Source organism: Carex rostrata, chromosome 35 (assembly GCF_964058835.1).
Source record: "Carex rostrata chromosome 35, lpCarRost1.2, whole genome shotgun sequence".
Taxonomy (NCBI): domain Eukaryota; kingdom Viridiplantae; phylum Streptophyta; class Magnoliopsida; order Poales; family Cyperaceae; genus Carex; species Carex rostrata.
The window spans coordinates 1,828,234-1,842,234 of NC_135952.1; the positions used below are offsets into that span (position 1 = coordinate 1,828,234).

The 14,001-nt window shown below is 33.9% G+C and overlaps 1 protein-coding gene across 2 annotated transcripts; it reads right to left on the reverse strand.

Annotated features, from left to right (window-relative positions):
- Positions 1–187: 187 nt before the first annotated feature.
- On the reverse strand, positions 188–3,322 carry IQD33 (IQ-domain 33). Of its 2 annotated transcripts, none has more exons than XM_078298266.1 (5): positions 3,165–3,322; positions 2,661–2,984; positions 2,042–2,287; positions 1,386–1,499; positions 188–832 (listed from the first exon to the last, which is right to left on the reverse strand). In XM_078298266.1, exons 1-5 carry the CDS (start codon positions 3,231–3,233, stop codon positions 383–385), a joined length of 1,203 nt encoding a protein of 400 aa, XP_078154392.1. In that variant the 5' UTR covers positions 3,234–3,322; the 3' UTR covers positions 188–382. The 2 variants fall into 2 exon arrangements, with proteins under 2 accessions (XP_078154392.1, XP_078154391.1); XM_078298265.1 differs by having other exon boundaries at positions 2,661–2,981; positions 3,165–3,255.
- Between the last annotated feature and the right edge of the window lie 10,679 nt (positions 3,323–14,001).

A 14,001-nucleotide genomic window follows, 5' to 3' on the forward strand; every position in this document is an offset into this window, starting at 1 on the left:
AAATATGAATTTGGGGGGGGATGGGGGGGGGGGACCCTTCACTTTTCTCTTCTGTTAGTGCTGCTACGCTTTAAAATAAAACAAAAGCATATCTGTTTGTAATCAATTTATTAAGAGAATTTGAATTGTCCTTTCAAGAGTTTCAAATCAACTTGAAGAAAAAAAGATATTCAACACACCAAAAACAGAAAACACAATATTGATATAATCATATTCATCCTCTAATAATAGTTATTTACATATAAACACGCATTCAACATTCAACAATTGACTCAGAATTATTCAAGTCTTCGGCCTCTTCTGGGCTGCTCTTTTCTGGTGTACTATGCTCTTTTTTTATCACCTAAAAATAAAAAAAATACATTAATTTAAAAAAAAAAACTTAATCTGTAAGATATTTATATTTGATTTTGCTCACCTTGTTTGACCTACTGTTGCAACGGCTCTCTGACAAGACTTTCCTCCTGCGCACACTTCTTGAAGCACTGGTCTTTGGTTTATTCTTTACTATTCTATTACGCTCACTGTCACTGGGTGAGCTACTCTGACTTTTTGCATTAAAACCCTCAAAATTCACAGAAATATCATTGGACCCACAACTTTCTTTTCCTTCAAAACTGACATCCAGCCTTCTATTTTTCATGAGGATTGTTTTACGGCTTGTGGTAGCGTAAAACTCTTCCAAGGTTTTGCTTATGCAATCATCGGGTTGCGGGCTATCGGATTCTGGGTTTGGGCGGGTTGCCATCCATCTCTCTAACCAGCTCCAGCTCACATTGGGCTCGGTTGAGTCGCACCTGCTTAATCTTTTCTTTGTGTTGCCAGTTCTCAGCTGATAATTGAGTCCAATTAGTAAAATAATTACCCGGTGTTGTGATTAATGGTTCAAGGTACACAATTTTTTTTATTGTCAGAAATAAAAAAAATTAAAATTATTGGAAACAAGATTGATTGATTTTCTTTTTTCTTCGATAAATAAATGGAATGAACTGTTGATTCGGTCCCACTAAGGGAAGTCTACATAAAAACAATGGGTGACTGGTGAAAGAGAGAAAAAGGAAGGAGATGAGAGGGCCCGCGAGTTTCACAAGCCCCACTGGGACCGAACCAGTACTTTTCAAATTTTATGTAGCAGAAAGCATGCTGCAACTCATCTATTTGATGAAAAAAAATGATCCATCATGTTTCCGGTAATTTGATTTTTTAAATTATAAAAATAAAAAAATTTCAAGGTACATGCCAGCTGGTTAATATCCCAGTATTAAATTAAGGTTTTGTATCAGACTATCAGTACTGATGTATAAATGTTAACAAAAGACAATGTAAAGCATAAATTTGAGTTGGCCCTTGCAAAGTTGCAAGTGTTCTCCCAATATACATTGTACCTGTTGTGAGAAAGCATAAGCAAGTGCTCTTTCACGCCGTGTGGTTGCTTCAAGGCGGTTTTGCATTCTCATTTTTGATACATTGCTGCTCACAGTGCTATCATCCCATTCTTCCTAATAAATAAAAAAAAAACCTAACAAAATTACTATATTTAAACAAAGAGAAAGTTTCTTGTGGCATGCAATATATCAGAGGAATTTTGGCTTCATGCAACACACGGACTATAGAATCAAAACTGCATATGATTTCCATGAAGCCAAAACTGCTCTGTCATATGTTTCTTCTGTGTTCCTCTTCACTGCTTTTGATTTCAGGGGAAAAAAAAAAAAAGACTAAAGTGCTGACTATTTCTTCTTTGCCCCCTTAAAATAGGTATGTTTTTCATTGATTGAAAAATATTAAAATTGGTCACCGATATTATGAGGGATCATTAGAGTAAAGACTGTAACAGAGCAGTTTTGGTTTCATGCACACACAAATCATACGCAAAGCTGTTTTGATTCTATAATCTGTTGGCTGCATGAAGCCAAAACTGCTCTGTGAAAATATTTATCCGGAATATTACTATCTTACAAGGGCTATATAGGAAATTATAACCTTGCATTGGTATATAAAACATTTTTTCTTATGTTTATTTGTAAAAGATGGTGGTTACCTTCACTTTAAACACAGGGGGTTTGTCTTTTGAAAAGCCCTTACAATGCAACGACACACTTTCTTCACTAAATTTGAGAGTGCTAAATGATTCCCCAATTTGAACTTCAGTTGATGTATCCACAGTTGCTGCATCTGTGTTTGCATACAAGTCATTATTTACCATTTCTTCTTCTCCTTCCTCCTCTTCTGTTCCTTGTTCTTGTTCTTGGTCTATTTTTCTCATTTCCATAAATTGCCTTCTTGCCTTAAAAATAATAATTAATATAAACAAAGTATTAGTTTTTTCTTTGTAGAACTTTAGGATAAAAAGCTTTTCATCAAAATTTGTAAATATAAACAAACCATGATGACTTGATCTAAAAATTATGGATTATCTGATAGCAGTGATTTTCTACTTATTTAAAAAATAATAAAAGTTCTAGAAAATGTAAAATTTGGTCCCCAGGTACATTTTCATATGGAGATCATGTAATATGGATCAATAGTACGGGTTGATCCGTAATATGGATATTATTATAACCTCACTCATTGAATAAGTCAAGTATTTATCCTCTCTTTCAAGGGTAGAACTTCAGGAGAAAAGAAAATTTCATCAAAATTTTCAAAATTAAACAAACCATGAAGCCTTTGTAGGCTGATTGTATAACTATTGCAGCTCTTTCTTCTTGCAACAATTTCTCCGGCATTGCATTGCGGTCCCTGTTTTGATCTTCATGCAATTCCATTCGAACTTCACCATTTCTCGAATCTGTTGCCAAATTCTGTTTTCTTGTTAAATTTGCATCAGAGCTTTTACGAGAGACAGAATCCTCCAACTCTTGTTCTTCTTCTAATTCTTGTTGAATTGTCTTTGAATTAATTTCATTTCCACATAGGTAAACTTTGACAGAATCTACCCATTTAACTTTTGATTGAGCACCTTCAGAGCAACTTTGTCCCTGCTGAGTTGATCAAATTGTGTATTAGTTCCAGTACTGATATATGCTGGTACTGACACAGACCAATACAGACAGGATATTAAGTCTTAATAAAGCATGAAAATCAGGTTCAACTCAATTAAGAACTAAATATGAGAACAAAAAAATTGAGGAAAGAGAGAGAGAGAGAGAGAGAGATAGTACATTGTATTCATACGACCGGCCCTTTGAAAAGACTCTTCTCAGTAAACCTCCCTGTATACCCATTGTCATAGAACAGTTTTTATTGTTAATCTCTTTCAGCAAGCATGAAATACCAGTGTCTCCTCTTAGATCACTCTCCTCCTCTCCCCTTTCTTTTGTTTGGTACAACAAGATATATTGTTTTATTGACAACTCTATGTGCCCAATTTTCTCTTCATTATCCATCAGTTAAAAACAGTTATCTTTATATAAAGGCAAAAGGTAAAAGATAGGCATTTGATTGGTGGATCTGAACAAAAGATTAGTGGATCGGGTTGAGTTGAAGTTGGTTCTTGTCTCAGGTTGTTTTGAGTTCATGGTCTATTGGCAGTTGTAAAAATTAATACTAAATATGTAAATTGGTGTTTCAAGATAGATTTAATGAAGATAAAGATATTGACAATGCAGTTTTGGCTGTATGCAGCGTACGGGTTATATACAATTTTGACTTTATTGTTCGTGCATTGTATGAAGTAAATAATTTTTCTTTTAAAAATTGTTACCCTCTATGGAAGTAATACAAGTCTGAAGCAAAGGTCGAATCGGGTTAACGGGTTTATGGATACCCGGATTTGAATCAGGTTAGTGGATATTGTTGACCACAGAGGGCCATTAAGTAATGATTGACTGGTGAGAGTGTTTCATTAAAAAAATGAAACCCATGTGTTAGTTTGTAATTTGTCAGGTCTTTAGAGCTGGATTACCCTTTTTGTTTCACAAAAGAAATGAAAAAAAAGGAAACTTGTGTTGTGGGGGTAAAAATTAAATAAAGAAAAGAAAAGGAGATTCTAGATGTACTTTTCATTGTACTACTGCACATGGATTATTATAAAAAGGGAATCTCTCTTCATCATGGTTTGCTTGTTACTGAATCAAGCTACATTCCATGGATTATTAATTTATTATAGCACTTGTCAGTTGTCAGTGTTACAAATTGGGGAAAGTTTTTATTAAGAAAATAAAATATTAATAATAGAAAACCATTTCGCTAGATTCTATAAAAATGGAAAAAAAAAAACAGTATGATTTATAACGTCCAAGGCACTAGCTAATGATTTCTAACTAACAAAAAAAACACTGTCGCTAGATGTTATGGTATATGAAGTCTAGCTATATATATATTTTTTTTTGGACTATGGTCCAAAAAAAAAAAAAAAAAAAATGTAACTGGACTTCATAAACCATAACGTTCAGCTACAGTGTTTTTGGTTAATTAGTAATCATTAACAATTGGATTAACTGGAAGTTATGATTTATCATTCAGCTACAGTGTCCTAGACGTTATAAACCATAACATTTTTCCTATTTTTCAAAATTTCACGAAAGTATACCCCATAATCGATATTTATTTTTATTCCTCCTAATAAAAAAAATCAGCAAACTGGGGAGGTTAAAGATATTAACAACGCAGTTTTGTCTGAATTCAGATCCAGTGCAATACTTAATCGAGTTCAATGAAATCTGAGTCAGTCCATTTCAATCTGACATAAATCTCAAAACAGACTTAATTCCTTATATTCTAAATAGCCACTAAATTGATTTTGGTTCGGTTGAGAGGATTCTACTCCCTCAAGTATATGAGGGGATTTGCACTCATTTTGGCTTCATACAGCGCACATACGATCAAGTCAATACAGCACTGCATGAAGCCAAAACTAATACCATGCGAAGAAGACTTGAAATTAAGTACAATTAATATCTTGTAATTAAGAATTTACTGACACTGCATTCCTGTATATCAATTGAGATCGATCATAAATGTGACTCAAATGAATTAAGCACATCAATTGATACATCAAATTTTTGAAGGTTGGTTAGGTGTTGTAGGCTTGTAGCCTGTGACTGTGAGGAACACACAATTTGTCACAGAAAGTAATACTGAGTTTTAGAAGAATGGGCGTGGCCCATTGGCCCCCTCCTCTATCGCCTAATCCTCTAGCAAGTAAAAGTACATAATAATAATAATAATAATAATCAATTCTTGTAATTGGTTGAAGCCTTCAGCACAACATCTCATTTCTCGAGTTGTACTGAGGTTGAGAATCTTGAGGCAGTGTAGCTAGATTCTCCAATACCACCGACATTACATCAACGGGCTTTACTATCCCTCAACGGGCCTATTATTGGATCCTCAACGGGCTTATTATTGGATCCTAACGGGCCTATCTTCGCTGGAGATAGTGATCTATTTTCTCCTGTGGAAAGAAGAAGATAATAGAATATTAAAAAATAATATTCTATTCAGCTCTGGAGTCCATATCCCCTAGGCTAACAGAATATTTCTGTTTATATCAGAATCTGAGCCAATCCGGCCTTAGGTGGAATGCACGGGTTTCTTTAATTTTGGTGCGGATTCTGATCGAACGGTTCAGATATAAACAGAAATATTCTGTTACCTTAGGTAATATGAAGTGTAATTGCTCTTTTGCTCACGCGCAACAATCAATAGCGAAGTCTGTCCATAAAGCGTGTCTTGGAATTGTAAGATTTTCTCTATTCTCTCCGTTTCATCAAGAAAAGACGAGTCCAGTTACCTCTGAAAGCTTTCAGTGGAGACTGGTGAGAATGATTTTGGTAGAGTCACTGCCTGCCGCACTGGAAGAAATTAAGCACCTCCATTTAAAAATTATTTCCGAGTAAATAACATAAATCCTCCACAAACATTACCTATCTATTATTTTCATCTTAAAAGTTTCTAAAAGTAAATATTATTATACTTTAAATTTTAAATATCAAATCATTATTTAAAAAAAATCACCATTTTTTCTAGTAAGAATGAGAAAAGAAAACCATTATGTTCTGCATTGAAACAACTAGGGGTAAAATTATTTCTATCCATTTAAACTGCCAACGAATTGTTTTACGGAATTGGATCAGACCGAGCCTATTTTGGACCGATTTACACAGAGAGCGAGTTAGTTTAATTTTTTTCTTTTACTAGATAGAGACGGGGATGTCGCGAGAGAGGAGATCACTAGATTTTGAACGAAGGAGAAGAAAGAGATTCGGGCACAAGGAGGGACAATATCACAATAGTAGGCTGAAGAATTGGGGCCTACGGTTCAGAGAACAAATGAAACGGCTCCCATTGGCATAGAGAGGCGTAGAGGTGGGGTCTCGTTAGTCAATTTAAATGAGAAACATAACAATGGCTTAGTCAAAATGGACTTGGAGTATGTGAAATGTGACACTTGGAGGTGGGACTTTCTTTGTTCAGTTCCTCAAGATCAGACCCAAACCATTTTATTCTTTTTGTATTAGAGCCTCATCTCTTTAATTATTTCTTTCACTGATAGTGAGATTCATTGTTAGGTTGAGCTGTTAGGGAGCTCCCACTACTTCATATCTTTTGCCCACTGAAAACTGGGGCCTTAATACAAAATAACCTTATATAAAAAGGAAAAAAATAAATAAATCCAATTTTCCAATCCGATTCACCCGATTCTGATTCTATGGTCAAGTGACCGATTCCAATTTCAATTTTTTCTTGTATGTTTTTAACCCAATTTTTTATAATACCATAATAAAAGAAATAAATCAAAACACTCCTATTTTGAGAGAATTCGACTTAGATTGACTGATATGGATTAGGTACTTCAACCAATGTAATTATGTTTTAGAGTTATAGAAAGTTGTGCTTGCTCGTTTTTTTTATGCAGTTAAAGTTCTATTTGAATCTTATTTAGATGATACAAGCAACTATTTTGTTCCCTTGAAATTTGTGTCCAACTATGAATAATTTTTTCTTCACATCTTCTGAGATATCTCCTTGAAATTTGTGTCACCTTAATTTTACTCAAGTTTAATTATAAATAATTCGCATATTCTGAGATATCTCAAAGTTTGAGCCTAATTAGATTAGTTGTTTATTATTAATAATTGTTTCTTAAAAAAAATTGAATTTGCGGACTCCAGTTTGGAGTCGTAGACTTGCTGTGCTGTCCTCATTAAGTGGGGCTGTAGATTCAATTTATAATTTGGATAAAACTTGAATTCTTCCAAAATCAGAGTGCTTTGATTTATTTTTTTGCATTATGGTACTTAAAAAAATTTCAGTGTTTTTAACCATATAATCTTAATCAGATGATGCAATATTTTTCTAAGAAATTGTTATTCTTTTTGAACAAACCTTAATTTATGTTAAAGTAGTGAATTTGTACCTATCTAAAAAGGTAATACAAGATTTAAAAAAATTATAAAATTTCATCTCTAACCATATTTAAATATGGGGAACATGTTGAGTGTCAAGATCGACTGTTTGGAATTTAAATACAGAGACAAAAAAATAATTGAAACACAAAAATAATAATATATTTTAAACCTATTCTTAAAGTAACTAACAATATCCCACTTCCCGTGATTTTTATTTTTACCCAAAAAATAAATTATTTTATTATAAATAACCACGTTTTGGTCAAAAATTTATTTTTTCCCAAACCGTACAGAATATTTACGATCCGGATTTAAAATTCCGAACCGTATAGAATATTTGCGGTCGAAATTTTTTTTTATTTAAAAATTCGGACCGTATAGAAATCATGAAAATTTATCGACTGCATTCTTGACTTCATATAATAAGACTGTTAAGTTTCATACAAAATCTCAAAACAGATCGTGAGATATCGGCTCTCAAAAATTGCCCGAACTACTGAAGGAGTGCTTCTGAGCCCAAATTTGCACCTCTGATTAACATATCAAAATACCTTCAAAAATCATGAAATTTACTGACATGCATTATTGACTTCATAGAATAAGACTGTGAAGTTTCATACAAAATCTCACAACAGATCATGAGATATCGGCTCTCAAAAATTGCCCGAACTGTTAAAAGAATGCTTCTGAGCCCAAATTTGCACCTCTGATTAACATATCAAAACACCTTCAAAAATCATGAAAATTTACCGACATGCATTCTTAACTTCATAGAACAAGACTGTGAAGTTTAATACAAAAATCTCAAAATTGATCGTGAGATAATGAAACATAACAAAAATGAAAACTCAAACATAATAAAACGTAACATAGCTAAACTGAACTAAAACTATAAAAAAAAAACTCTCTATTAATGGTAATCTGAAGGGCTATATCGGTTAGGTACTTGACAGGCAGAGTGGAGGCATGTAGGCAGGACCCTGCAAGGAGACCAATTAGTTTCGTTATATTTTATTATGCTTTGAGTTGAACTATGTTATATATTGTAATCGTTCTTGGGAAGTACTTATACAACAAAAAAACACTACACCAAAACAAGAAAATTATGAACAACAATATGACTTGTTCAATATTGAAATGAAATATAATCAGGGTTGAATGTTACATACCTCGACTCTACTTGTCAGTAGTGGAACGGAGAGGACGGTGGCCCTGTTGCCTACCTTGCATTTCATGATTTTTGAAGGTATTTTGATATGTTAACCAGAGGTGCAAATTTGGGCTCAGAAGCACTCCTTCAGCAGTTCGGGCAATTTTTGAGAGCCGATATCTCACGATCTGTTCTGAGATATTGTATGAAACTTCACAGTCTTGTTCTATGAAGTCAAGAATGTATGTCGGTAAATTTTCATGATTTTTGAAGGTGTTTCGATATGTTAATCAGAGATTTAAATTTGGGCTCAGAAGCACTCCTTCAGCAGTTCGGACAATTTTTGAGAGCCAAAATCTCATGATCTGTTCTGAGATATTGTATGAAATTTCACAGTCTTATTCTATGAAGTCAAAAATGCATGTCGGTAAATTTTCATGATTTTTGAAGGTGTTTTGATATGTTAACCAGAGGTGCAAAGTTGGGCTAAAAAAATAAAAAAATTCGGACCGTAAATATTCTATACGGTCCGAATTTTTAAATAAAAAAAAATTCGACCGCAAATATTCTATACGGTCCGAAATTTTAAATCCGGACCGTAAATATTATGTACGGTTTGAGCAAAAATAAAATTTTAACCAAAATGTGGTTATTTATAATAAAATAATTTATTTTTTAGATAAAAATAAAAATCACGGTCCCACTTCCCTCACTTTCTTGACCTGACTCATAAAAAGTAATTCCCTGCTTACCAAACATTGAAAGACCAAATTAAGATTTCAGTTTATGCTAGTGCAACTTCCAAGTAATTTCCTTTTCCCTGCTCTACCTAACATTCAAAGAATTCCCATTGCTTTATTTTTGGCATTTACAAGACCAAAAACATTATTTTGATACGGGAATCTTCTTCCAAGAGTTTTTTAATTCATTTTCTATCAAGTGTCTCCACTTGTTCCTCAGGAGGACAATAATTAATTATAACTTTGATCAAAGAAATTAAGGGCCCGCTATCAACTACAGATATAGCCTTTATTTTATTTTTTTCCATTCTAAGTCAATCTAAAAATCAAAGTCTTCCTATGGGAATTTAATACAAAATTAATCTGCTACAGGTAATTAAAGAACTCTGTTTTGCGCTTTGTGATTAATGCATGCTCCACTTCACAATCTGTCAAATCATGAACGCGCGTTCCAATAATTTTTCTCTTTATTAATTTTAATTTTTTAAATTCTTAGGTTTGCTCTTATATATATCATACTTAACTAAATTCAATGAAGCACCTCTCCAAGTTGTCTTGCTTTCTCTTTTTCTCTACCACAATGGCACTTGTAGCACTTGTTTCCATATCACTTGTTCTCTTCTCTCTCTCCATCAAAACCACCACTCTAGCACAAGCCTACTGCCTTCCCGACCAACGTGATGCCTTGATTCAAGTCAAGCAAGGTTTCAACACCACTGAAGTACTCCATACATGGAATGCAAGTACCGATTGTTGCATATGGGATGGCATCACATGCGATGAGCAAACAGGTATGGTGAATGCAGTCAACCTTTTTGGCAGGTCCATCAGCGGTGAACTCAACCCAGCTTTGTTCAATCTCAGCTCTCTTCGGTACCTCAACCTTGCTTTAAACAACTTTTATAATATTTCCCTTCCACAAACCGGGTTTGAGCGACTTGGTAATTTAACCCATCTCGACTTATCGTGTTCTGGCTTTATTGGTGAAGTTCCAATAGGCATTTCTGCCCTTACAAATCTTGTCTCACTTAACTTATCAGACATCGCACGAGACATACCCACAAACATCCATTCATACTACATAAATTTCTTGTATCTTCATGACACAAGCCTGAAAACCTTACTCAGCAACCTCACCAAGCTCCAAATTCTTTATTTGGATGGGGTTGACATTTCACTCAATGTATCTGAGCGGGGAAAAGCAGTTTCTCAAGTAGGCCCAACTCTTCAAAAGCTATCCATGCAAGGATGTGGATTAATGGGAAATTTTCCAGATGAAATATTCAACCTTACAAATCTAACAGAGCTAGATTTATCAGGGAACTCAATGTTGCTGGATCAATTGCCAGATTCAATTAGAAATTTGCAATATTTATCGATATTGGATCTTTCCTACTGTAACTTGATAGGTTCAATACCCATCTATTTGTTTTCTCATCCTTCTATGAAATCATTGGATCTATCAAATAACCAATTATCCGGACATATACCTGAGTTCTCAAATGGATCATCAATTTTAAAATATATTGACCTTCACTCCAATAATATTCAAGGACAGTTGCCAATGTCCATATTCAATTCCCCCAAACTCCTTTACTGGTACATTAAATTTAGACATCATCAAGCACAATAAGAAGCTTGATTTTCTGGACCTCTCAAACAACACGTTGTCCATTATAGAAGACAAAAACCATAACGAGTCATTCTATGCTTCCTTTCCCCATATGTCAGAGATAAGGTTGGTATCGTGTAATTTAACAAAGTTCCCTTCTTTTCTTAGGTACCAAACAATTATTGACACCATAGACCTCTCAAATAATAAAATTGATGATGTTATACCGAATTGGTTATGTAGTAAAGTACATATTGAATACCTTAATTTATCACATAATTTCTTTACTAAAATTGAGGGGCATGCACATTTTACCTCTCTCCACAATCTAATATTTCTTGATATCCATTCCAACAGGATTTTAGGACCTTTACCTCTCCTCCCACCGGGATATAATATTAGCTACGTGGATTTCTCATCCAACCACTTTTTTTCATGGCCTGCATCTTCTTTTGTTTCCAGCCTCTCGTATCTTTCTATCTCTAACAATAGCCTCACTGGAGAGATCCCGCTTTCCATTTGTAATGCAACATTCCTATCCTTGCTTGATCTTTCATATAACAATTTAACCGGTACAATCCCTGCTTGTCTTCTAGAATTTGGTGAATTAGAAGTGCTTAACCTGAGAAGTAACAAACTAAGTAGGTCATTGTCACAAAATATTAGTCACGGATGCAACTTTATAACAATAGATTTGAATGGGAATGGAATACATGGAAGTTTGCCCCAGTCACTGTCGAACTGCAATGCTTTAGAGATCTTAGACCTCGGAAATAATCAAATAGTGGATACATTTCCCTTTTGGCTTGGAAATCTCAACAATTTAAGAGTGCTTGTCTTAAGATCAAATCAATTCTATGGCACAATTCCGAATATGGAAGCAAATTCAAAAACAAATCATTCCTTGTTTTCCACACTGCAAGTTTTTGATATTTCTTCAAATGATTTCGATGGCATTATCCCAAAAGAATTTTTCCAAAATTTGAAGGCCATGGTGACTATTTCAGATTCTAGTACATTTGAGTTTGGGGGTGAATATAATTATCTTAATTCAATTATAGTCACATCCAAAGGACAAGAGATGGAGATAAAGACATCACTCAGCATATTCAGTTCTCTTGATCTATCACAAAATGGATTTTATGGGATAATACCGGAAGATATCGGGCAACTCAAGTCACTTGATGTGCTTAACCTATCACATAATACCCTAACCGGTCCAATACCATCAGAATTTGCTAATTTATACCAACTTCAATCGCTGGATCTCTCATCCAACCAGCTTTCTGGACACATCCCTCAAGAAATCACTTCTCTCACTTTTCTCTCTTCACTAAATCTCTCATACAACAATTTGGTTGGTGAAGTACCCCAAGCACGTCAGTTCTCAACCTTTTCAAATGATTCTTACTTGGGTAATCCCGGATTGTGTGGCGGTCCGTTATCAAAGCAATGTCCAGCACCTCCTTCAAATCATGTATTTAATGAAGGTTTGTCTTCAAAGTCTTCTACTGATAAAATTGAGCTCTCTGTTTCAATTGGATTGGGGTTAGGTATGGGGTTTGCCTTTGTAATTTGGGCTACGGTATTATGGGAGAATGGAAGAAAGTGGTTTAATTTTGTTATAGATGGGTTTTACATTCGACATTTTCACTAATGGATATTTGTAAGAACTTTGCAATAATAAACGGGTATAGATTACTATGTACTTATTATATCATGTGAAGACAAAATTGAATTGGGCCTCTGGCCCCATATTGAAAATTCGTGGAAATCATTTCCGAATGGAAATAAAAGGAAACAGAGAGAGAAAGACAGAGAGTGAAGCCAATAGGTGAATAGAAGTGGTTTCTTCTTCTAGCTCTTTTTAGGGTTTGCTCTATTTGTACCAATTCACCAATATATATACTTGAGAATCTAAAGTGTATGAAATTGTAAAAGAGTGTATTATTGGCTTGATTATCTCTTTGTATGTGTAAAAACTCCTTGATATAGTGAATTTGCGTCGTGCGCTCCCGTGGTTTTTTCCCAAAAGGGTTTCCACGTAAAATTTTGTGTCTCTCTTTTATTTTCTGTGATTGATTACTTGTTTGTATTAGCTTCTTGTTTGATTTTTATATTTCTCTATTTGGTTGGGTATTGGTGTATGCCCGCAAGGTGTTCGACGAAATTACTTCTTGAGTACTTCCGCGTATATATGAACGCCAACAATTGGTAGCAGAGCACGTTGGATTTTGGCATAAGAGTGATTGAAACTTAAGTAATGATGGTGAGAGTGTTTTCATAAAAAAAATGAAACCCATGTGTTAGTTTGTAATTTGTCAGGTCTCAAGACCTGGATTACCCTTTTTGTTTCACAAAAGAAATGAAAAAAGGAAACTTGTGGGGGTAAAAATTAAATAAAGAAAAGCAAAGGAGATTCTGGATTGCACTTTTCATTGTACTGCACATGGATTATTATATGGATTATTAGAAAAAGGGAATCTCTCTTCATCATGGTTTGCTTTGTTACTGAATCAAGCTACATTCCATGGATGATTATTAATTTATTATAGCACTTGTCAATTGTCAGTGGTACAAATTGAGGAGGGTAAAGATATTAACAACGCAGTTTTGGCTGAATATAGATCCAGTGCAATACTTGATCGAATAGAATGAAATCTGAGTCGTCTGTTTCAATCTGACACAAATCTTAAAACATACTCATATTCTAAATAGACACTAAATTGATTTTAGTTCGGCTGAGAGTAAGGGTGTAAATAGTCGAATACGGATCGGATAGTGGTCAAACCATATCCTTATCTGTTATAATTTTTCAGATACGGATACGAATACGGATAGTCTCGGATACAGATACGAATAAGATTTTATATGCTATAGATATAGATCGGATATTAATTGGATGGATATAGATTGGATATGAATCAGATTCACATAATTAAAGATAAATTACTAATGTATATTCTAATAAAGAATAACATCTAAATATAATGTTTCACTCATAAATTAGATCTAATATTTTTCATAATAAATTTGTTGGTTACAAAACTTATATCATATTATCAAAATATTAGTTACTAATTATGTCATAGTGTTATATTGTTCATCAAAATATATATGTATATGCAATTTAATAAATCAATT